This window comes from Aquila chrysaetos, chromosome 2, assembly GCF_900496995.4.
Source record: "Aquila chrysaetos chrysaetos chromosome 2, bAquChr1.4, whole genome shotgun sequence".
Taxonomy (NCBI): Eukaryota; Metazoa; Chordata; class Aves; order Accipitriformes; family Accipitridae; genus Aquila; species Aquila chrysaetos.
In genome coordinates this window covers 55,453,327-55,479,174 of record NC_044005.1, presented here as the reverse complement: position 1 = coordinate 55,479,174, position 25,848 = coordinate 55,453,327, and the positions used below count along the sequence as shown (strand labels likewise).

The window sequence follows — 25,848 nt, the reverse complement described above, 5'->3', positions numbered from 1 at the left end:
TGAAACATAGCTTTCTTTAATTAGGATATTGACAAGTGAGCACAGCATATATAAGATTTTTAAATAGTTAATCTGACAAAGAATTAAATGAGCTTTTAACTGAGAAAGCTTAATCCTCCAAACAGCCTGCACACCCCTTTCGGAACGCCCACTGATATAATGGACGAACATTCTATTATTATATGATTAAAGCTGTATTTTCTATGGTGGCAGCCAGCCTCTGGGGCCCTCAGTTCTTCCCACACCTGCCAGCAGCACCAGTGGAAGACAGACCCACGCAAGATGGGAAACCTCACACTGCTGCCCCGCTGCCCTGCCCTCCGAACGCCTGCATCCCGCTCCTCCTGCCTAGGGCTTCAGCGTCTTGCATTTAGGAGACGAAGCGGGAGGTTTCCCCAAACCTGACAAAGGCAAAGCATGCCGAGTTGCACTCTCTAAGCCACTAGGACAACTGTTAGGTTAGGAACATCACCGTCTCAGACAGCAAATGTTTATCAAAGAGCATGAAAACCAGCGACAAGCATGGGCAGTGCCCTTCCCAGCCTGCAAGAGCTCAGGACCCTCCTTAATCATACGTGTCATCTTAGGAGCCCGTTTTACTTTCATTAATGACTCCATCCATTTTTAGCACGGACACTAGCATCCAGTATCACCAATATTCCACTGCAAAGAGTTCCACTTAATTACCCATTGTGTGAAACACTTTCTTTTAAATGTTTCCTCATTACATTTGTACAAGAGTTTTATTTGAACACCAGTGTTGCGACCAATCTAGTCCAAGAGGTGGTGGTAAAACTGCCTCTCTAAAGAAGAAGGAATAGTTGAGAAGCAATGACTAGGTGTTATTTAGGAGAAACTATATGCACTGATTGAAAGTGAGACTGCACACTAACAGACACAAGATATAAACCATCAACATATATATATATGAAATCAACGGCACTGATCACAAATGGTTCAGGCATTTCTTGGCAGACAACGGCCGCTTGATGTAAAGGCTCACATGTGCTCCTCTACCAGCTCGCTGTCTGCCAAGAAGCATCCCCTGCTTCTGTCAGAACCGGTTAATTAAAATGTAGCAATAGGTTATACTGGAAAAGTTCACTCTTGTTTGCAAGAAGTAGATCTGCAGTGAAAGATTTAATTGCAGAAGGAAAAGCTTTCAATTCTAGGCACCCTTAGATATGTTTATTTCTGGTTGCTGAGTTACTGTAGGAGGACGAGTGATTTCCTTCAAGAGTTGGAGATGAAACATTAAGTAAAACAATATTTAGTAAAGATCAAGAAGCCAACTACCAAGCACCTCTCCATTTTTTTCATTACTGTTAAGCATGAATTTGAAATGGGTCTAAGGGTGATTTTTCTTTTTCCAGAAAATTATAAGACAGTTAAAATACAAAAAATTGTGTATTTTAAAACATTAATGTCTTTTCAGTACCACCTATCCTCAGGACATGACCATGGGAAATAAACAGGTAAGTCTGCTTAAGACAAGAATGTCGGAGGAACATTGTCTCCTTATAACTGCTTTGTCAGGTACATGACCCAATAGTACCTGCTAAGACAGCTTAAACATAATGATAAATTTTAACAAAACCCGACATTTAAGTTATTTTAAAGTGACAGTATCAAAACAGAGCTTTACGCAGTATTTGGGAAATTTACATGTTAAAGAAAATGACACATCTTTAGGGTTTTGTGGAGTTTCCACCAGTAATTGCTTTGGATTTAAAGAAATCCTACGATAAATTCAACTTACAGTTAGAGAGTATTAACTTGTGTTAATCCTACAGTAAAATACTACTATAATCCAGAGACAGGAATAAGAATTTAAACTAGTAAGATTAAAGACTTTTCAAGTGCCAAGCTAAAAATTTAAAATATCACAGTACCTGTGACTTAGTATAGCCTTCTCCAAATATATTACAGAAATAATTGCATTAGTCAAAGCTCTCAGATGAAATTGCTTCTTCATCCTCTCCAGAAACCATGACAGGCAATAGAAATTAATGGGATATTAATGCTTTAAAGACATTCACATGTCTAGGTTTAGCAGGTATCTTTTCATTCTTAGCATGTCTTTTCCATGTGAGTTGAAGATTCAGGTTCAGGAAGGCCAACAGAAGTATAGTTTATAGGAGTTAAAGGATATGCTCGAAACCAATTTGTGAAGCAGGAAGCTGATGCACCAAATCTACCACTACCATGGCATAGGAACTACATAACTACACACTCCAGCACAAAGCCTGGTAAGAATGTACTGAGTATTGTTTCAACTCAGGAAAAAAAGAAAAAGAAAAAAAAAAAAATCATTTAACACTTACATGAAGTAACAGTTTTAAGACTTATGCAAAGCAACAGTAATAGAAGCAAGAAAAGCCATTGGACAGGTCTCTGTTGTACAAGCCATTTTCAAAGTTCTAAACAAGTTTATTTTGGATAAATGATATTATTAAACTAAAAGTTAACTACTTCTCTAGATTATGATATTGCGGATAAACCATGTGGAAATATCTTACCTCTTCTCCCGAAAGATAATAAGCTGAAAGCAGTCCACCGACAAAACGAATGTTCACTTCAAATACCGAAATTTCAGCATTCTGTTGAAATAAACAAACATAGTTTTATTCCCTGATACTTTTCCATATGGTTTAGTTTGGTTGTTTTTTTTCTTTTTTTACATACATGCAGGTATTAAGCTACAACAGCTGTAAATAGCAAAACACAGAAGATGTAGGGAAAGCCAACATAAGTGAACTTAAGAGCATTTTAAAGTATTTCCTTCCCTTCCTCACGTTAACAAAATATCCTCTCCATTATCCTCATCCTGTTTAACTTTTCGTCTCTTCCGCGTGGACATAAGGCATTCTCCAAACCCACACATCTAAGTGCTTCCTTGCAGATGATTCAGTGCTCACACACAAAAAGTGCTCTCGGATCACGTCCCACATTGCCTCAACCTCACACCATCTCTTCTCAGGCACCGTATGAGAAGTTCTTGATCAGAGTAGCGTGTCAAGAGTTCTCCTACTTCAGCCTAAATGCAGGTTATTGTAAAATGGGGGGTAACATTAGAATGAGTTAATTACACGTTCATGATAAAAATGTAACCATGACATGTATTCACTAGGAAGCAGATGATCCTTCACGATTACAGGGACACCCTTCCCAAGCTGGCCTGGTCTTTACCAATGATAGAGACTAGGTTTGCTGTACTATACTTTTGCAGTATAGATCCAGCCATTATCTATCTCAAAACTCAAAGCGCATTCTTCTCTGCCTTTTTAAATTCAAACCTAAATGAAGAACCTGAGTCTCATGATCACTACATTCTCTTGGTCTTTACCAAGTTCCAATTTTACCCCAACACACAACATTCAATCCACTCAAGAGGCATTCAGTTGAAAAGCTGATCTACCGAAGTTTCTTAGTTTTTGCTTTTTTATGTTAATACTACTTTTTATATTTTTGTATTTCTGTAGAAAAATGGTACCCAGCAGCCAATCTTCTAAGCTTTTGGGCACATAAGGTGTTTCACTTTTGTGTGTTCTTTGTTGTTCTTGCTTCTATTGAGTTGTTTTTCCACCTTCTATTTGCTGAGATAAAATACACTGTAACTATATTTAATATAAACCAATGCATGGTGGAGCTGTGGTATTTTCTTCCAAAGGGCTTGCAGGCTTTTCTCATTCAGCTAGTTTTTGTACTGTTCCAGTTTAAACGTTCAGATGTCAGTTTATGTAGGAGGGAAGAAGTTGCTCCCTGTTTTCTATGGATTTTATTTTCTAGTAAACTGCCTTTGCAGAAGCAAGCAGCACAAGGTTACTTATTAGAAATATTACTTCATGCTTTTCAGTTTGCAAGGCACTCTGATGAAGGAAAGATATCTAGACACATTGCAGAGAGCTGTTCAGTGTTTCATCAGCTGTGAAGGTACAGACTTCAAAAAACACTCACAGACTTGCTACAATGCTTGTCCACTTACCCTCACGCATTTAACTTTTCTCCTCTACAATCTATTCTGCACCTCCCCCTCTAAAAATTGAGGATATTATTTCATTCACAGAATTGTTCTGATTAATAAAGAATTCATATAGTATGTGCGTGCCTGTGTAGTTTTTTTATACACACAAGCACAATTCAAAGGGGCAGACAAAGTAAAGCCATCACACATACCTGCCTATTGAAAACTCACACCTGGCATCACACGTTAAGACTGCAAACCAAAAAAGTTATCTTGCACTGTTCAGAAAAGAACATTTTTCCAAGTTTATTTTAAGTGTACTAAAACTCTGCAGTTTCTCCTCACCCACTGCTCTCCCAATACTGGTCTACTCTTATTCTTTCTGAAAGAAACTGGGGGGGGGAAGGCTTAACTTCTGTTTCCACAATTAATCTGATATTTCTGCTTCAAAGCATTCAGTCATTGTCTCACTGAATCCAGCAAAAAGGAGAATGAATTAACTGGAAACAGGTATTCACTTTAACTTTAACTAGTGCCATTTCTATGCGTTTCTTTTTTATACCATGCTATATAGTAAACCTGGGGAAATGGATATAAAAACATTTAAATCCTCTAGAAATCTGAACTAACTAGACAATATAGCTGTTCACCTGCTAAGCAGGCTACGAATGTAAGAACTCTACATTAAATAAAGAAGTCTACCTTAACTAAATCCAATGCATAAAGCAGCTTGTAGAGAACTGATCTGACTTAAGAAAAGCTAAGCTGATCTGATCTGACTGACGAAAGGATGATTAAAGCAGTGATAGGGGCAGCTTCTCTTCCCTGGAGCTTGAGCTAGCTGAAACTCCTATAAATAGTATTGTACTTGAGAACCTTCCTCAGAAGTTCAGATTCTTTCCATTTCAATCCCGAGGATCGGCACACGCCAAGAACTTTTCTTTGATGTGGGAAAGTTGTAGCTGTAAGAGGTAGGTATTAGACAAGGAAATGAGTTAATCAGATATCCCAGACACTTCTGTTTCCTGTAAGGATTGAATTAAATTACTTTTTGATTTTGAATTGCTCAAAGTAAACTGAGTGATATGTGAGCTCAATGTTTTGTCTCCAGAACCTTACATTTTGCCTTTCTGGATTTAATACAGCCACTTAACTCACAAACCATTGCTATCTTTCAAGGAATGCAAAGGCCCTTTAAGAAAAGCTCAGTACGTATGCACTGACACGCTTCTGGAAATCAGTTATAGACAAAAAGAAGACTTTGAAGTAATGTGAATACAGATTTTGCTGTCGAACCACGAAGATTAATTGCACTGTAATCCTGAACGTTTGCTGAAGTGGTGATCTTTCAGGACGTTTCTTGAAGCTAACCATTCTTCTAATGTTATCAGATTTCTAGTACTTCACTTGCACACATCTATGAACCCGTTGCCTCTTACTAAAAATCTTATACAAGCCACTGAAGCAGACGCAATTAATGAAATGGACAGACATTTCATTAATGGCAGATTGAAAGCTGTATGCTTAATACATAGTTATTATTAAACTCATTATGCCACGCTAGTAGTATTCTCAGAAAGCACAGGAATTATAGCAATTTGCAAAACAGCTAAAGAAGTTTTATAATTTCATGTCAAAGACATTCATCTCTACACGGAAAGTTCCTGTGAAGGAATCTGTTAAGAAAAGTAAACTTGTCCTAAAAGTAGCAGATTTCTGCTACACCAACTTTACCCTTCCTTCTGGTTTGATTTTTTTAATTTTTTGTATTACACATTTAAGATGCCACACTGTGATCATTACCCTCTTTTCATATTTTAATCATCATCCACATACCATTTGCACAAATAAGTCTGTATATTTCTACTCAGCAGTCAAATCCTAAGAAATGTTATTTTTTACTTTGCTTGCAGATCCAGCTGTACACAAATACCTTATGATCCATTTAACAGTGTCAAAATATATAGGACAAACCTTCATCTGCGCTTCCCAAAGTTTCTACTTTACCAGCTGAAGAGGCCAGAATTATTTTACTTTTTATTTCAAGTTTAACCTTCTCTTTCAAACCATCATTGTATCATTACATAGTAGGTCTGAGAAGTGGTTGAATTAATTCCGTCATATCTAACGGAACTTCTATAAGCAGCGACTGGACATGCTTATTTTAAAATGACTATGATGTTCCTTTTGTAAGATCCCAAGTATATAAGATGGCTCTGACCAACTGGATAGATATAATTTCTAATTTTACAGTCTTTTCATTAGTACCCCAATCAGGCTGGATGGCCATGTGCTGTGGATGACGACATATGAAACACCTTTGTTAGTACATGTCTGTGCTAAGCCCTTAGTGTTCCTATGCAATACCATCTTGCTCTGGCTGCTAATTTTGGAGGCTTCCCTTTTTATAAAAGATTCTGAAAGCATGTAGATGCTTGGGAAAGTGATATATATATTGGGAACAACATATTTTTGTTTTACTTCCAGGGCTTTTATGTTAATTGAAGTATGTGAGTAATTTGGTCTTTCATCTTACATTTGATCAATAATTTATCATTCACTATTTGATCTTCTGATAAGTGAATCATAAATAGGAAAGTCCAAGTACTATACAAAACCCAGAGAAATTGTGACTGCTGCTCACTGTACTTAGAGAAATAGAAAACCAAAAGCAATATATGTATCCATTACATGGTGCAAGAGAAAAACTGTGACAACTTTATGGAATTTCATCTAGTTTCCTCCATTAGCTTCTAAAGACAAAATTATTTTGACGAAGAGATGTAACATCTTTTACAATGCTGGCAAGACACGTAACACCAAAGTGACCCTATTTACATAGGGTAGAGACTGCTCTTTCTCGAACTCAGGCTATGCAAATACGCAAGTCTCTACAATCAAAGGACAAAACAGCTGAGTGTTACCAAATTTTGTCTTGACAAGGAGAAGTGTTAAAATAAGGGTTTTTTTAAGCAAGAGAAGAACCATAGCTCAGAACCACTCAAGAAGCTGCAGAATGTGACAGGTTTAACTAGTAAACCTATTAAACTACCCCCTTTTAAAGAAAGTGAGGTTGACTATCCCTTAGGAAGCCCCATCTTCAAAAAGCAACAAATATTACCAAACAGGGGAAAAAAAACCTGAAGTGCCAAGAGTTACATTAGCTACTTTGTGTTACTTTGCATTTGTATTTTATTTGCAAACCTATGACAGGGCCAACCTGATCTCAGCAGCACCTCACCAACTCCACTTCCATCACCCTTCTGTAAACTGGCAGGGTAAGTCTACAACTGGTAAACTACTTACTGAAGCTTCAACCAGCTGTGGTTGTATTTAATGTTGAAAGCACTGTTCAGATAACAAAACTACTGTCAGCTGGGCTCTCCTGAAGCCCTTCTTCTATAGGACTCATAGGACTCCTCCAGCTTCCCCCAAATCAGTATTCACATCCTTCTGGATCATTTCCTTAACTCATCTCGTTCCTGAAAGTCTTTCTCTCCACAAATTCGTAGACCAAGGCCAAAACAATTTCCATCCACGTTTTCTCATGGGGAGTCACCCTCACTTATAAACACATTTGAAATGCAACACGATTTTATTTATCTAGTATCAGCTTCCACCTGGCACTCATCAGCACTGGTACTTGCTCTGCCATTCATAACTGAATTGGAGAAAATACTGTGTGCTCTTTATGTGGATGAATATATTCACAATAATCAAGTCACCTTAATCTATATTTGATAAAGATCTTACTCTCTTCATTTTTATAAAGATCCAAATAAGGCCACAAATCCAATCAAATAATTTGTTTCAGCCATCTTTATTGCACATTCTTTCCAAAACCTTCTTTCCTTCAGTTCTCCTGTTCTTGTCTCATCAAGAGTGTAATAAAGTTTTAGTCACCTCATCTGCATTTCCATCTATTGCTCCTATGTACAAGGAATATAGTGACTCCCCCCATGCCCACATACCATACCGCACCATCGCAAACAGCCCGTATCCTGCAGGTTAACAAGCTGTGCAAGAGAACGCCAGGGGCCCTACACTGAACAATGCTGAATAATGTATATAATTCTAGACTAAAAAATGGTCACAAAGGGCCCACATTTCAAGTGAAATGAGAGGAACTTGTAATTATTATTAAATTATAATATCCCCCTGTCGAAGCATGGAAGTTGGGAACAACAACAAACCTTAGCAATTTCAAGCAGTCCAGGAAGTATGATAGCGACACAGAGTACTACAATAGCTCACTTTAAGCTACCGTAATTAAACAAGATTTTAATTAATTGCAATTGTGGGGAAAAAGTTTCATTCATATTTCAGAAATGAAATTTAGTGGCAGCTTGCTAAAAAACTCATTGCTATAGACAAGGGAAACAATTGTAGCAACCTTTTTATTGGAAGTGTCAAAGCCTGGTTATTGCGTAACATGCTATTTAACCTCACTGAAGTCCCCACATGGCAAACTGCAAGATCTTAAACAGGAACAAAAATAAAGTGTTACTTGAAGGCATTAACGAACTCTCACAGCAAAAGAACTGCATTTAATAACAAATTTGCAGGATCTCCTTTTAGCCCATCAAAATAATTTCTTATTCATAATCAAAACAAAATCAAGTCACTTTGAAGTCTGACATTTAGAGTGCGCTAACAAGTTATGTGGCAAACTAGTAAACAAATAGTCCCACAAACTAAAGAACCATTTTCAACTGCTTTCTTAAGCTTCCTCATAGACCCATTATACATTTACTTGAAGTCCATTTACTCACACCTCCCACATGCCTTTTTTTTTTTTTCTAAATAGGAAAGCTATTCTGTTGCAAATTGTTATATTAGGAAACTTTCTGATTTTCTCACTTAAAGAAAAAAAACACCAAGAATAGAGCACCAAAAAACCATCTGCCTCCAAGCCAAAACATTAGGTTATGGACTGTTAATTATAACTACAAGTCAATCGTAATACCTACAGTTTTGAGAGTAGTAGAATTTAAATTTGTAAGTGTTTTTATGTAAATGAAACTTTAAAAAGTTCGAAATAAACAATCTGGATTCTAAAAGTCTGTCCTGTTACTGACTGCCACACCACAGACAGATTTGAGCTAAAAGATAAATGCTGGAAGCATTATTAATTAGATTCAAATAATATTTGCTATTCTGGGATCTTGGAAATGGGGTATGTTAATCTATACATGGCAGTAGAGATACACATCATTTCAAGTTTCTATAGTTTTTGCACTCTTCCAGTTCCCCAAACAGTAGACACATTACACGCAAAACTTCTACATTTAAAGAAGCTTTGTGTGCAGCTTCATGCAAAGATACTCAAATTTGCAAAGCTAAGTAAAAAGACAGAAGTCAGAACTGGTAAGTAAGCCTTCAAGCTTCAGGGTGGCTTATAGAATCAGGTACAATGACTGACTGACCTCTGTAAACAGCTTTTCTTACGAGTGCTAGCAGGACACAAGACTGAACGTATCCTTGCCATCTTACTCATTCCCTCAACTCATTTAGTACCCATCTTCAAGAGCAAATAATGAAACAGCAACTCCTTCCGAGGTTGACCCATCCTGTGCAGTTAACAAGGGAAGGTATCTGCGATGAGACAGGTAATGCATGATGAGCCAGTGCTCGCACAAAATGTCAAGTGAAGTCAACTAAATTACATCCACATAGATAGAGCTATTGCACAGACTGCTGCCACATTCACCTCACCGAGCAATCATAATCTCCTGCCATCCTCCATTTTGACCAAAAATAGAGAGGGATGAGACAAACAAAGCAAAATCCACTAGTAACCAACAGGAACGTTATTTTAGCTTGAATCCAAATTCACCTTTGAGGTATCTTCTGGTAGAAGAAACGATTTTCCTCTTCTCCCAACAAGCACTTCGCTTCCTGCCCTGTACCTTGTTCCCATTCTGGTCCTGCCTGACTACACCCACACCAGATGGCTGACCGGTGGGTCAGGGCATGAATTCAAGCACTGTCCCACATACCATTTAATTGTTAGCACCTTCTGGTCCGGTTTGGGCCCCTGTTGTTCCAGCCACAGAACGGCCAGCCACGCTTTAGGACACGATGTAGGCCAAGGGCCGTTCCCAGTATGCAGCATGGGCAAGGCTGTCCTTTTGCGGGAAGGGAGTTTAGCAAGGCTGAAGAAGAGGGGACGGGTCAGTTAGTCTCTCACCCTAAAGAAGTTGGGGTGTGCCCAGGTGTCGAAGCGAAGCACCATCAATTCCAATACTTAACAGCTCCCAACCCTTCGCTGCTGTGCCACGTGGCTCAGCTCCTGCGCTGCTACTCCCCAACTCCTGACCCTTTCATCCATCTCATTAAGATCCCTCTTCCAATCTCTCTTCCCAAGGATGGATCCACTGAGGTTCACCCCTTGCGCTGCAGAGACCGATAGCTTTTGCCTCCCCAGTGTAAAGCAGAAGTTGGGTGGTGGTACAGAAACTCTTTTGGGAAGCTACGAATGCTCTGTCTGTGTGCGGGTTCTAAAGCAAATGACGAAAAAATAAAACCAGAGAAGCACGCAGCAGCACGTAGCTGTAGCTAGGGAAGAGCCAAGCTCCCCAGCGATCCCATGAAAGACTGGCTCCTTCTTCCTCTGTGGCAACGCGTTGATATAGAACCCAGCCCAGCGCCATGCGCGAGCGCTGCGAAAAGGGTGTGCGGGCAGCAGCTTGTGTAGGGAGGTCAGGCCAAATCCTCAGCTATATTAACTGAAGAGCAAAGATACACTCCCACGGAGGTGAAGGGATTGAATGGAAAACACAGCACATGTCCATGATGCAAAGACCATGGATTTAGCCACGGCAAACGTTGACTCTTTCCACAGGTACAAGTATGACTAAATCTCTTAAAATATTGACAGAATCAGAAAATGCAACTTAATTCCTGAAAGACCACTCAGTTTGGCTGAAACTTCAGCAAGGGAATCAAATAGGAGGAATTTCAGCAGTTGTGAGACAAAAAAAAGCATTGCAGCATGGATATCTCAGTTATAAAATCACAGGGCTACCAGCTCCAGCTATAATAAAAATAGCCTAAGCATGTTACACTCCAAAAGAGGAAGCTTCCAAACTTGTCCACTCACAAGCTTACCAAAATTCACAAGTTTGCTGAGAAAAGCAGCATTTACTTACCTAGAAATTTCCTTCAAAATCAAAACAGTTTGCTTTCTTCAGAAGGTAAACAAGAGTAACCCTGACAACTAATTCATTGAATTGAGGGACTGAAATCTAACACGTGAAGAGATGATGCCATTTCCCATTAAGTCATCTTTATTCCATAAATCCTTTTATGTGGATAAACTAGTGCCTACTTTACAAAGTGACATTTGGAAACTTTTATGACCAGGTGATGAGAATGACCAAGTGCTGGCCAAATGGTTCAACATGTACAATAAGTATCTGACGTATTACAAACTTCTAGAGAGGGAAACTTGCTTTATCCAGCTGCATTGATGTAGAACATAAGGAGAAAAGATTCTGCTGCAGAATACATTCACAGCTATTTTTGTAAAGAACGTCTTAAAGAAAACTGAAGACTTAAAAAGCATAGTTCTAAGATTAAATGGAGAGAAAAACTAATCCTTTTTATACAAATAAAGGCCAAACATGCTTCCTCAAAAGCTGATTAAGCAATCACTGCCCAAGAAATGACCAGACACATCAAACAGAAACACGTTTTATCCTTAAGTGTTATTCTTTTGAGTAGTATATGTCAGTGTGTCAGTTGTTAAAAACTAAATCACTTTCATGGGAGAAAGGTTTCTAAAACAGGAGCAAGTAAGAGTGTTCAAAACGTTAATGCAGAAAATGTCAAGTAATGCCTGATACATGATAAATGCTTAAACACAAAAGAGAGGGCCCTGCTGTTCTTTTTGTTAAGTAATCTCCACCTTTAAACTGTAAGATACAAATACAAAGCAGCATTTGAAATTAGAACTTATATTTAAAGTGGAAAACTACACAAGTACAAGCTGAGTAGCTTCAAGCAATTCAGCCATTAAAGAACCTGACATCAGTTATTAAAGTTGGTGTTGCAGTTATTTATTTTCATTTCCTCGTTCCACTTTGGGAAAATTCATCTACTCGTTACGGATGCCAATGTAAAATTCAATTCTATACGATTATGAAGTATTATGAAAATAATTTTGTGAGGTGTCGAACTGAAGGCAGCTATTTACAGGAATATCAGGAACAAGGTATTGTTCCCGATGCGTATCAGTATTATCTGTAAAGTAGCTTCGGTAAACCTGCTGGATTGTTGCATTGACCAGCTAATGCAATACAAAAATTCAGACATTTTGAAAGACTTCATAGCTTTTAAGCATTACTGAGAAAAAAATAAGTGCTACGTAATTTTTAAAAGTACATAAATTAACAAGAGGAACTGAAATTGTAGGCAATACTGTCTAGAAGTTTCCAGTACAAAGTATAACAAGATTTATGTAAAACCAAAGACTTTAGTGTTATTAATCTAAATCACTCTACAGCGTTTCATGATGTTCCTCCAAGTGGAGCTCAGCTCTTCCTTTAAAGTGAAGTTTGCTATTTTCTATGATGTTTTGTTCTTACATTTTTAAACATCTTAAGAATGCTAAGCTAATAAGACAGGAATTTAGTATTACAAAAATTCCTTTAGGAAAAAAAAAAAAACTTATGCACAAGATAAAGTTAGCATGTCATTCAGACATCTGACACTACTCAGAAGCACAGTTTAATATCCTGTATTTACATTATTACTGTAAACATAAATGCACACTAAATTGCTGCTTATATAAACTATATAATATCCACTTATTAACTCCTCCTTCTTAAAATAATTAATTCTCAAGCATGTAAGAGAAGCTAATTAATCCTGACTTTTGCATAATATATTAGAAAGAGTACTTTGTTTTCAGAAAGTGTATCTACCATTACACACGTCAACTACAAGAGCTTTTTAAGTGCTCAGTGTACCGTGCCTACAATGCTTTCCTACTTTACTACACCGATCAGCAGAGGTACTCCATTAGCTCTCTGTACCCAGCAATTACAATAAATACTCTGGTCCACAAAAAAACCCCAAAACCAGGACTACTCAATTTAATTGAAGTTTTACAGAGGTTCTTGCCTGTTCAGTGCCTTTCTAAAATAAAAACTTTAATAATGAACTTTCCTTTCAGCTGCATATTTACTAGTTAATAGGATGATCTGTATATGCAGCTGTGATGACCTGGTGCCTCATAAGACTAAAGCAGCGTAGTTTGTGCCAACAGTTCAGCCTAACTCACGAGATTCAACTTTACTAGAATACACAAATGAACTTAACTGGTAGGTATGGCATGTAGCTTTCCCGAAACACAAGTCTAATTTGTGGAAGATTTCACAAAGCGAAAATGTAAAGTGTTTACATAACTAAAACATTAGTGCTTGAAGTGTCCCAATTCTTCTATCCAAAAGAGCTGAAAAGTTTGTTGTTGACTTTACAATGGTAAATACTCTATTCCTTTTTCCCTCCTTCAGTCTAGCTCGTTACCTCCTATCTACCTAAATCTCTCAGATTGAAAAACCGCATATAAGCAGAGCAGTAAGTTTATTATGTTTCTGCTTTCTGTCTTGTTTTATCTACCAGTGATCTAAATTCTGTAGCCTTGTATCATGCTAGCAATATTATAACCCTGTCCTCAATTGGCCCCTGGAGACTAAACAGAGCATTAAATGTTAATCAGCAACTCTACTTACCACATTGAAGTCTAAGTTTTTTTCAACCCACTCCTTGGCTTCCTTGAATTCCTCCTTCATTTCCATGATGTATAGTGTATCAAGGGCATCCACTATTGTTGCTCCTTGAATGTTACCTGCAATACATGAAGAACCAGTGATTTACTTTCCAACAGATGGCTTTTCAGTTAGATCTAATTAAAATTAATTCTAATTTCAAAATTCAATTTCAATCAATCCAATTAAAAATTGGGTGTATAAGCATTCAAGTGGGCAACTAGTAATTCACAGCCTTAACTTTGATTCCGATGCCACAACACAACATGGTAATATTTAAATATTTCTTCCACTAATGAAGTTTTGAAGAACAGTTCTGACGCACTGCATTTTCAGCCATGATTTTGCATTTTTAAACACCAATGGAACAATTCACTGTAAAATGTAATTCATGAAAGACAATAAATCTCAATAAATTGACAAATGACTGTTTCTTCCAGTTTGGAGTGAAAAAAAAAATCAGTTGCTTTTTTGTTTTTATACTCAATAACGTACATAAAGCTTTAAGAAGCTGATAAGTACTGATCACATTTCAGTAAGGAAAGCTGTTTAAGAAGTACCCTCTCCGAAAGACAATTTTTCCGATACTGTGCATCACCATGCAACCTGCACAAGATAGCATTGGGGGAGCAAAGGCAAACTTGCACACACGTGAATTTCTCAGCTCAGGAGAGACTGCCGGACACCAGTTTTCAGTGCAAGTTCTGGTTGTTTGGAAAAGTGATATCCTTCTACCTCTGTTACAGAGACAGATAAGAGTTAGCCTTCACCTAATGCTGCAAGATGAAATATCATCAGTATGTTCACTTTGGCACGGATTAAATGTTCATGAGCCTGTACAGAAGGGTTAATATGGAGGGTGAGGGAGGGAGAAAAAGCCACTCAAACGACTTTCCCATGCTTCCTTCAAATTTACAATGACCTTTTCAAAACACCATTTTTTGTCTAGGAAGAATTTTAATTCCTATTTACTGAACAGTGTCAATTTTATATTTATGAACTTGGCTCCAACAGTCTTCATTATGAATAGAAGCTACTGTTAAGATATACTTTAGAGAAGACCCTAGATACAAAAGTAAACACTTAAAATTGCAAAATAAATTAGGCTGCAAGGAACAGAGAAAGTCATTAGATCCAATCCCTCTCTCCCCCAGCAGGGCTAATGACTTGGGTGGATAGTTGACTACTTATTCAGGAATTGATTGCACTGGGCAAATAACAAGACAGTAGCTACAACTAACTTTACAGAACTCGATTATCATCTTGCCTCTGAAATACCTGATGAAAAAGTAAACTTAGTTTTGTAGACTTATCAAGTATCAGAACTGGATTACATATTTAAGTAGGAAATCCACTATTTCAGTCAACTCTTGTGTTTACTACCATCAAGGTTTTCTGCTTTCTCATGAAATGGAGAAGTGATTGGAGATCTCCATATAGCAGGATTGACATCACTTTCTTATCTTAAACTTCCAGGTAGAAAATAATTTTCCATTTGTATCATCTTACACAAAGTAATACTTGAGATTATTGTAAAAGTTACTCAGTACATTTAACAGAACCAGATGCTCTCTCTGTTTTAGCAGCTGCTAGTAGCTGCTAATTGCTTATACTATCCTTTTTGGAACGTTCCTTTCCTACTCTGAAGGAAGTAATCTATATATTTTCCCCTAAATACCCCACTAATAAAACTGCAGCCTACTTTGGTAAGAAGGACATCCTATCTTCCCAGAGCTTATTTGGAGCTTGGCCACCCTTCTCTCATATTAAAGGAAAAGCATTCCTTTAAACTTGGCTAAGTAACTTGTATTTTTCCTGAGCTCATGAGAAAGTGAGAGTGATTGTGGAAAACTGCCGGAGGACGTGCTCAAGAACACTACTCCAAAGGCCCTGGAGATGTTTAGTAACTCTGTACAACAAAAGCAGCTCCTGGTGAACTTTTACAACTGAGCTCTACTTACAGAAAAATCATCTATAACCTGATTTGCCTGAGCAGACTGCAATAGGCTCACCATGCAACGACATTCCTTGTGATAATCTTCTTGTAATACAGCTAACACCACCTCTGAACAGTTGCGCTTTCAATTTTAAGGATTAGTACTTGAGCTGCAACTCACTACTGAGTCAGAAGAAAAACAGGAGAATCCAACCTTACTGAGGAATTGGTGGAGTCACCCACCTCCTATGATTCCCCCGCCCCGAATCTGGCCAATATGGCCTGCTTAGAGCATAGACCTCTCCCTGCAGGCAGACAGGAGAAAACAGGATAATCTCAGGTAGGTCTTACTTTGTTTGAAACAACTGTTGCTATTATTCTGAAGGCTTCAGAAAAAAGAATAAAGCAATTAATGTGACAATTAAATAGTCAAGTTTGTCTTGAAGAGTTATACTTCAAAATTCTTGATAAAAGAACACAGAATGCATTTTTAAAGTGTCAGTTTAGAGGCCAAAGTTATGACTTGTGAACAACTGCAGTTTACAGTAAATTAGCCAACAGGATAATCCGAACTTAAGACTGTTAAGGAAATGGTGTAGCTGAGCAGCTCATTTATAACCAGTCAACCAAACAAGGGATGGGGGGCGAGGAGGAAGAAAAAGAAAAAGGAATGCAAAGAAGTTAAATGAAAATTTCTTATTATGGAATAAGACCAAATATTTCACAAGCCTATATATGCTATGCTTCTCAAAGCACACCACATAAATTATTAAATACAGTTATCATTCATGTTAGTTCCTACACAATGTTCCCAAGGAATTACACAGCAGTCTTGGTCTACAAGAGGCAAAGATTATTGCTAGGTAATTACAATACACACTCATATACTCAGAATATTTGGACAGGAGAACTGTTTTGTTATACACCTAAGGTAATGCTATACATTTGATTAACAGTGAGCACTGGGTTACAAAAAGTGCCAGCAAAGTTGCAGTCACCATGGTAGAGTTTCACAGTTGCCCTAGGCAGAAGGAAGGTATCACAAGCAATACTTGGAGCAAATTCATACACCTCAGGTAATTACAGATCTATTTTGCAGACAATACAAAAATAGTATACAGTATACTCAAGGTAGAGAAAATGGACTTGAAATTCATAAAACATAAGCTTGAAGTGAGTAATTTTGATGATAAGAGATAACCAGATGTACAAGCCTACCAAAGCGAAACATTATTAGTCTCTCCCAAAACCTCCAGACCAAGTACTCATATATGCTCCATTTTACTTCCTTTGTTGAACCTGCTTCTGTTTTTCCCTCTCCTCTTTACTAACACTATCATTTATTCCAATGTAAGTGATTAATAGAGAACACGTAAAATAGCCTACAAGCTATTGTAACTGAAGAGAAAGCAAAAGAAATCAGTCAACGTGAAACTTGGACTATGTGGCAGCATCTACAGAGCATCCTTTCCAGTTTAACACTTGAAATCTTTATTTGATTTGGAAGAAAATAAGAAGAACCTCCTGCTAACAAGATTTGTGGATGATTAACTAAGATGACTGATTACCCAGCATTTCAGAATAGCATGATATAAAGCATAGAGCAGTCTAGATCACCTCTGGGTAATGCACAGCGGGTCCGTTTAAACAGCATGCTTTTTAATATCTAACAACGCAAAGGTATGTGCGCACAAACTGGAGATTACATTAGAGAACACAGTAGTGCCTCAGGGGTGGGCAGGAAAAGCAGAATAAAAAAAGCGATCAGAGGATGAATAACTTTGTATGAGTTTCCAGGGTGCGACTGTAGGGAGAACTGCTATAGATGACAAACATTAGCACAGCTCTGTGATGGAGCTTATGTGGCCATATGGCTTAAGAACCACAACTGGCTGATGGCCAAACTGGAGGGCGGGCCAAGAGAAGCTTTTATTTGTCTAGTGCAGGCTTTTAGACATGGCTTATATTTTGGCCAGAAGAGTCTGAAACAGAATACAGCCAGGATGCCAGAATCAATGCATGCTGGTGCACTTAAATAGTTTGTTTACAACTTTCCTCCCATCCCTTGTATACCAAGTTTGGGGTTTGATTCTCCAGAACATCCACGTTCCTCGCCATCAAATATATTTGGAGATAGATATTTATGCACACATACACACACACATATACATATGCATACGTATATGTGAAACAGATGAAGATTTGTGATCTGGAAGCATATCATACAGAACATTACATGGAGGAAAGTTTCAGACGTGTGTCCTAGTGCACTGTCTATAACAGGATGGAAGCCAGGCTCCCTACTCTTCTCGAATTCAACTGCTTTTCTTTTTCTGACTCTGTGTCATATTCTGAATGGAAGGAAACTGGCAAAGCATGTGACAAAAATGAAAGATAAGGAAAGATGAAATATGAAGCGGCCTCAGGTCATGTTATGCATCAGCTCCCTCACCTATAATAGTTCACTGTCCAACAAGCATCATAAACTAGGACTTCTTGTTCTTGCATGACTGTGGAAGATGAGTAGAAGATTGTTTTTTCTTCCAAAAAAACAGTTACATTTTTGTGTTCCTGATATAAACTATGAAAATTAACATAGGACATTTATATTTGTAATTTTTTTTAATATGATGGAAATTCAGCACATAAAAATAATAATGGATTCAAATAAAGTGAAAAGGTTAAAAAAAGTTTCCTCTATTATTGTCAGAAGAACTGCTTTTTAGGGCTACTTTGTACTACTGTGGAAAAGAAAAAGAAAATTTTATACATAGCTTTATTTGAATTGCACTCAGCCCCACCCTGATCTTAGACTGTTCATTGTTTTCAGCCAGTGAGGCAAACTTGTGTTGTCACCTTCCAGTTATTGTAAGTTGAAGAAGCTCAAGTTGAAGTCAAAGCAGATGTATTCTATGAAATCTTCCTCCAGTTTGTCATTTCAGACTGAAAATTCCAGCCAAAAATACAGAAATAAAAGCTGTCACAATTTTATCTTAATCTGGCCATTAAGAACAGTTCAGAATTTCTTAACATGGGGAGTAAGACCAGAGACTTTGTAACATTAAATATGCAAATCTGAAAAATCAATCAAGCATCCAATTTTTTCAGGTCTATATGCATATACATTGTACATAAACAACTGAACTATGTTACTCTCAACATATTCAAGAATACATATAGGTTTGACAAGATTAACGTTTTGATTAGAGCTGTAAGTTTTTTAGAGCATTGTTCCAAAAGCTGACTCAGATTTTAAAACAGTGTTTTCCTCTATTTAAAGTTCACTGAAAAGGTTCCTATCCAATATCATTAGCAATTTAAAGTGTCAAGAGTGATTAATTATTAAAGTGTGCTATGCCAAAACATGAAACTCTTACTCAAGTACTGGCAACCCCCCAACAACACTAACATTTTTAATTTCAGCCACTATTACTGGCTGGTAAGAGTGGGAAAAGAAACAATACTCTCAATTTTTTTTTCACATGTGTAACATGAAACAATGCTGTGATATTTCTAGAATACTCTTTTAATCTCTAGCATTTTGTACATCTGTGCATTTTAGAGACAGCTCTGGTGCCTTTGTATTTACTAGAGCTCAATGAGCTTTTCCTCCATGGCTTGTTTCTTCGCTTTCCATGGAAGCCTTTGGTATCCACCACACTTCTGGCACCCGTGCAGCTCAGCTATGTGCTTCATTATGAAACATCTTCTTTTGTTTGTTTGAACATGCCATCTACTGATTTGATATTTCCACCCCTTACAAAGGGTATTGTTCCCCCACAAGGAATAATAAATCCTTGTTCATCCCATCTATGCTACTTTTTATGCATCTCCATGTATCATATTGAAAAGTTTTCAACCTTTACTACTTATTTTGAGTTCAAGTCCACCAGTTCTCTGTATTAACTTAGAATTCTATCTCCTGTGCCACCATGTGCCAGTTTAAATTTCAGTATGTTAGACCTCATTTGCTATTTCAAAGTGCAGTTATCATCTGTCAGGGAATCCTTTGTGGGTTCGTGGAACTGCCTGCAGTTTGCCATTGCTGTAACTACCTCGAGTAACCTGTTAGCGCTGCCAAATTGTCACTCTGGTCACTTGCTTTTCCAGCTCTGTGATAGGCGATTTGAGAGCATGGCCTCAGCAGCAATGGATCCCTGTGAGAGGCCAGTAATAACCCCCCAAAATGCTTTTTGGAAATCTAAAAAGACAACAAACTCGTCTTCATACCAACCAACTCCTTTGAATAACAGCCGTTGTGCAGCATGACCTCCTCTCACAAATGCTATGTTGAGTCATTCATCCACATATCTGATAATGTTATTCTTTAGATGAGTTCCTATTAATTTTGTTGGGAAAGATGTCAGGCTTACTTCCAAAATTCAGACAACATACTGAAATCCAGAATTCCAATGAATCCAGCAGCAACAGTGAAGAAAAACAAGATGTGGGGGCGGGGGGGGGATGTTGAAGCTTTTCAATTTAAATTAACATATTGTTTAAATACATGTACAATTAATTTTCTAGAGCTGTATTAATAAACTTACAGTTTAAAAATACACATTGTTGTACACTGCAAGTCAGTTTTGAACACCAATTTTGGCAGGCTTTAAAAATCTTCATACACCTCAATACTCTGTAGAAGAAACTACAAAAATCAGTTCAAAGTGGCAGGAACAGGATCTTGCTAAACTATAGTACTTTGGCTTTGCAGATCATGAGTATTTATTAAATGTCTCCTTTTTTCCCTCCAGAAAAGGTCCTTTTTCACTTGCAGAGACTAATTATACTATGCCCACAAGTTACAGTATTATTAAACTGGCAATACTGCACATGAAATACAGTTACAGATAATTAAAAAAGCCCTTTAGTAACACTCACTTAAGTGCAGAAAACACTTCTAGAAAGAGCTCTCTGCTAGTGCAGCAATGCTCATTAGTTTTAAAATTAGTACAAAAGGCTTGGAGAGGAATAGCTCCTGGGTTGGGGGGCTGTGAAAAAAATTGGCAAAATTGTGATTTTGCCACTTCCACATTAGTAGGGTAGATGGATAGAGCTTTATTTTAGCAAACATTGTTAACAGTAATCTGAAACTTCAAAGGTTAAAGTATTAAAAATTAACAGCACTTACTCAGGGCCTACTTTCTACCAGGTGTGGGCAGAGAACAATTAGTACTCACAGCAGAAGTCACAGCAGCATAGGAGACAAGCCTTATTTTGCTGATGCACAGGTATGGTGCAAACAGATGTTTAGCTATTCCAATTTACTTGATAAGTCTAGAAATAGTTGTACACTTCATGGAATTGAACTAATAAGAATGCTACAGAGACAACAACTGATGACTTTTCGCTTCTGCCTTTTCAAATAGTTGTTATTGTAACTGAATTCTTTGCAGTTGGAGTAGACTATGAAGAGCCCACAATAATGTTAGTTACTTGCCAAGACAACATGGTAAAAGCTAAAGTGGCAAATTAAAAGGAAATCAAAACATTACATGGATGTGCTGAAAAGACTTTGCAATGGTCAGAGGCAAGTATGTGGCTTTGGCTTGAAACAGAAATATTTCAGTTTACACATAATTAGCTTCTAGAGAAAGGCTGAAACATTTTTAGTGTGCACATGTGAGAGGAAGCTCCTAACATGAATATGTCTACAGACTACCAGTCTAAAGACTCCTCAGCTTATCAAATACCCTCCACACACACTGCTCACAGAACACCAGCAAGATCAAGGCAGATCCTTGTCTTCAAGTTGGTTTCATGGCCTGGATTTAGGACAAATAAAATGTCATTTCAAAGATCGGCAAGAAGTCCTCAGCTACAGAAGAGCTCTACTACTCTTAATTTGTATGAGTTGCTAAAGCAGGATGCTTTTCTTTTCCCCAAGGTCAGAATCACCAGTCGTCACTATCCTTTCTCCCATCGTCATCCCACTGGCCACATCCCTCTTCCCATAGCCTAACAATACTGTCAGTATAGTTGCCAAATTCACGATGGTATTGCCTAACAGTCACGTCTATGTGTAATTACAGTTCTTAAAAGCCCATCTTATCTTTGTGTTTCACAGAAACACATCACGACGGTTGCGTCTTGCCTTCAAGACACAATCGTCATTATAATCTACCTACAAAAAGCCTTATGCTAGCAAGGATTGAAGCATCTATACTTTCAGAATTAAGTTTAGAAGCAATACCACTTGAAAACAACTCTCCACTTTTGTGTCAGCAGAGCTATACTGTCTCTAACTCATACAACATTAAGTGAGCTACAGCATTGGAACCTGCAGTTCCCCACAGTGAGGTACTTAAGTCTCCATCCCATAACAAGACACTCCCAATATATGCAAAGTACCATAACTGCACCAGTTAATGCATAGGAGGGAAAGTGTTCAGTATTAAACAGCTGGCTAATGAAATATGCTATCTCTTACTGCTATTAAGACAACCGGAAACTTGTATTTTTGGAAAATTGAGACCTAGAAGCAAGAAGGAAAGACAATCATGGCAAATTGGAGATAGTCATGATGGATGACAGTGAACTGAAGGTCTTATTTGATTTCTGAAGGTTGTGAGGAGGTTCGTGGGACACTGGAGGTAACCTATTCTCAACTAATTGAATTAAGAATTACCTTAAAATTAGTCAACCATTTGCAATCCTTTTTTTTTTTTTAAAAAAAAAAAGAACCAGAAACAAAAAAGATAAAGAAACTAAGAAACTTGTTTGTCCTTTCACAAGGAAAAAAGAGGTTCAACTATTTGACACAAAAAAAAAAAAAAGAAAAGAAAAGAAAAGAAAAGAAAAAAGAAAAACCAGATCATCCTTTTACTCCTTTATGAAAAATGTGGCATTTGTTGAATTCAAACATGAAGGTACAGATCAGATCTAATGATCTGAGGACACTATTACAGAAACAAGGATTTGTTTCTTAAAAAAAAAAAAAAAAAAAAAAAGAGAGAGAGAGATTATGGATTCAGGAAAGGGTAGCTTATGAGACAGAACTGCTTGCAGATATGCTGCTCTTTAGTATTCTGTAAAGCAATTCAGCAGAAAGATGCCTAATGCTTATTTTGATCTGCCACCAAGATCAATAAGAGTGAAGATGTTTCTAAGGAAATCTCCTCAGCAATAAGATCTTATACTAGATGACCATGATGAGAAAGTGATCTGCATTTAGACTGACTCTGGCTCTTACTCCTTTAACTGCAGTTTTATTTTCAAATTCAACACTTGTCCTGTTTCACACTGAATAGCGCCTGCAGTGACTTACTCTTAAGCAACATCAACAGAACTCCTGCTTAAGAATTTCACAAGTCAATACATCTATGGCTTTTTCTGCGAATCCATGCAATATCATTAAAAACTCAAACCTCGTAAGTTTTTATACCACTTCTGATTCCAAATGAAACTACATTAAGCATTTTAATTTTCAAGACATCATGTGCCATTTTGTTGTCCTCCAAGAAAACATAGGAAACAGGATTGCATTAGATAGCTCTTCAAATATTATATTAAATTGCACAACTATCAGTCATCTTAATGAAGATAATAAAAAAATTTTACTTTTCAAGAAAATAGAATAAAACAGAAGCCAGACTTCACCCTGAAGTTCTCCCAAACTACTTTGGTTTCAAGCACCCAATTCATGTTTAAAGTTCAGTAACTAACTATGTAATAATTACCTAGTAAAATTGTTTATGTTTCTTTGGGTAGACAAGCAGTGCAGCAAGATCAACGTAGATGATGTATTTTCAAAATTATTTTTGTAATCACAACTGCTGTCTCTTAGCAACTTCCAAATATAGTTGAGGATTTGATAAGTGCTCTATTTAGGCTGTTTTAGGAAATGTTTCCACTTCAAACTATCTTTTCCAAACATTCAACAAAATAAGTTCCTGTTAAAATCAAAATAATGTATTGATTTTGTCTCAACTACAGAAATTAGTTCATTTTTCAGCTTTCTGTTTGGAAAACAGGAGCTATTTGAATACAAAGATTGCTGTCAAACAGTTTAATTCTTCATTTTTCTGCAAAACTGAAGATGATGACAGTTCATAGGATTGCTTTTTCATGCTTCCTCAGAATGCTGTTGTTCTTCAGCTGCTATTTATCCAGCCCTATGTCCCACTTGGACATTGAAAAAGTCTTGCCTCATTACACTGGATTTCTGCAGTGTGCCTCTCCTACTAGAACTTTTCAGCCCCATATTTGTTCTACACTCACAACAACTTGAGCGTTATTTAACCATCTCCCATGCAACATTTAGAGGTGCAAATAATGGTTATATTCACGAAAGAGAAAGCCTGATAAGGGAGCCTGACTGACACAGATTAACACATTTTTTTTAAGGAACAGAAATAAATTCCTGAGAACTGCAGACAGCTTCAGCTACCTTCATGACTGTAGAGAGTATCTTTTGTTCCGTGTACAGGGTTTCCCCCACCACCACCATAGTTTTTGTTTCCTGCTTATTGAATGTGGTGTCAATGAGTTCCAATTCATAGAAAAAGTTTAAGGCAGGGGAGTATTTAATGCAAAAAACTACATCTTTATCATGCAGCAATGACATGCTTCATTTATTCTCATTCAGAAGGGAATCTATAGGAGTCATTACCTTCATTTACTGTTAGTTTTTGTACATAACATAAGCAAGAAACACCACACTGCACGACAGAGGGTAGAAAGAACACGTTTATCACCTATAAGCTTTTCAGCTGATTTGCTGTTTTATACTAACGTCGCTAAGCACAAAAATACACTCTACTCACCAAATAAATTGCTTGAATGTCCTTGCTTAGATATGGGTTTCAGTTCATTTAATCCCCATGCGTAACGCTTATAATTATCCCAGGCATGTTTCATCATCTGTAGGGAAACGAAAGCAGGATTGTAATGTTGATTTAGCAAGAAGCCACAGCAAATACTGACTTGAGAATATTCTCAATATTAAACACATTTAATTCAATGCTTAATTAAATTCATGTTGTATGCATTAGAACTATAAAATACTCAATGTAGAATAACAGTGGCACTGTTTTCTGGGTCGCAGTAGGATGGTTACCATAAGAATTCCATATTTGTCCCATCCACCTCTACCATTATCTGCATGCTTATGGTCAAGACACACTCAAAAATAATTAATTGTTAGGAAGGGAATTTATTGTGGTATATATCAGTTTAAGCAAGATTTTATTTCCCTTAAGTATACACCTCTGAAACTAAGGGAAGCAACATTTTTAAAGAAGTTTTTTCTCCTAGAGCAGGAATTTTTAAGGTCAAAATTAAGCTCACAGTAGTTTTCAGATTCCAGCAGAGACTTTCTTGCGTAAAACTAGCTGGTTCAGACTCAGTACGGCTAATAATAGATGGAGGAAGCTAAAGTCGGCAGGCAGAACACCTAGGAAATGTTTTGAGGTTACGATGATATAATCTTCTGTGACTATAAATGCGACTGCATGCATCCATAGCTACTTTCACATACCATTTTGCACAAATAGCTGAATACTTTCACAACATAGCACTACAAAAACATGTTTTGCATAAAGAAGTGCACCACAAATAAATCCTGCTTTGGGAAACTGCCTTGGGGAACCCGGCACAGCAGCTCTGCAGTAAGAGCAGAGGACATCCATGTCAGAAGCAGGGGCATCGGGTTGACTCACGGACACCCACTTTTACCACCACGATCAGCCAGACCTAGCCCAAACTGTCCTTTTTGGGGGTGGTCCAGGTGCGCAGCCATTCCAGCTGGTCCAACACCTCCGTTTACCAACCACCACGTTCAACACCTGCTCGGGAAGAGTCTTCTTCAAGGGCCACCACGAGCAGCCTCACTTGAGGTAACAGAAAGAAAGATTTTTGCCTCTGCATTGTCCCTCCTCCCCTCTTCCACAAGGCAGAGCAGCGCTGGGAGTGCCAGAGGTCATCGTCTAGACAAAAAGTGACAATTTCAGACCTTTTCAAAGATATTGCTTCAGGCTGTCAGCTGACAACACCGCTCTGCCCTTGCTTTCAGACCTTTTCTTGAGGCCATGCGTGTCAAGGATAATTCTGTTAAATAGCAGTTATAATCCTAAATTTAAAAGCAACAGCCTTGGGACACACAGATAATAGTAATCCCGCACCTCCTTCCTTCCCCTTTCCTTTGCTCAAATCACATAGAGAAATTAAGTCAATTA

General features: G+C 37.6%; 1 protein-coding gene across 2 annotated transcripts in view; it reads right to left on the bottom strand.

Moving 5' to 3' along the window:
- MAN1A1 (mannosidase alpha class 1A member 1) overlaps positions 1 to 25,848 on the bottom strand; it is a 152,174-nt gene that overhangs the window by 88,249 nt on the left and 38,077 nt on the right. For both annotated transcript variants that reach the window (XM_029997561.2, XM_041119210.1), the window contains exons 2-4: positions 24,439 to 24,535; positions 13,702 to 13,817; positions 2,520 to 2,600 (exon numbers count right to left, since the gene is read on the bottom strand). In XM_029997561.2, the coding sequence (XP_029853421.1) occupies positions 2,520 to 2,600; positions 13,702 to 13,817; positions 24,439 to 24,535 (294 nt within the window). The remainder of the gene's footprint in view (positions 1 to 2,519; positions 2,601 to 13,701; positions 13,818 to 24,438; positions 24,536 to 25,848) is intronic.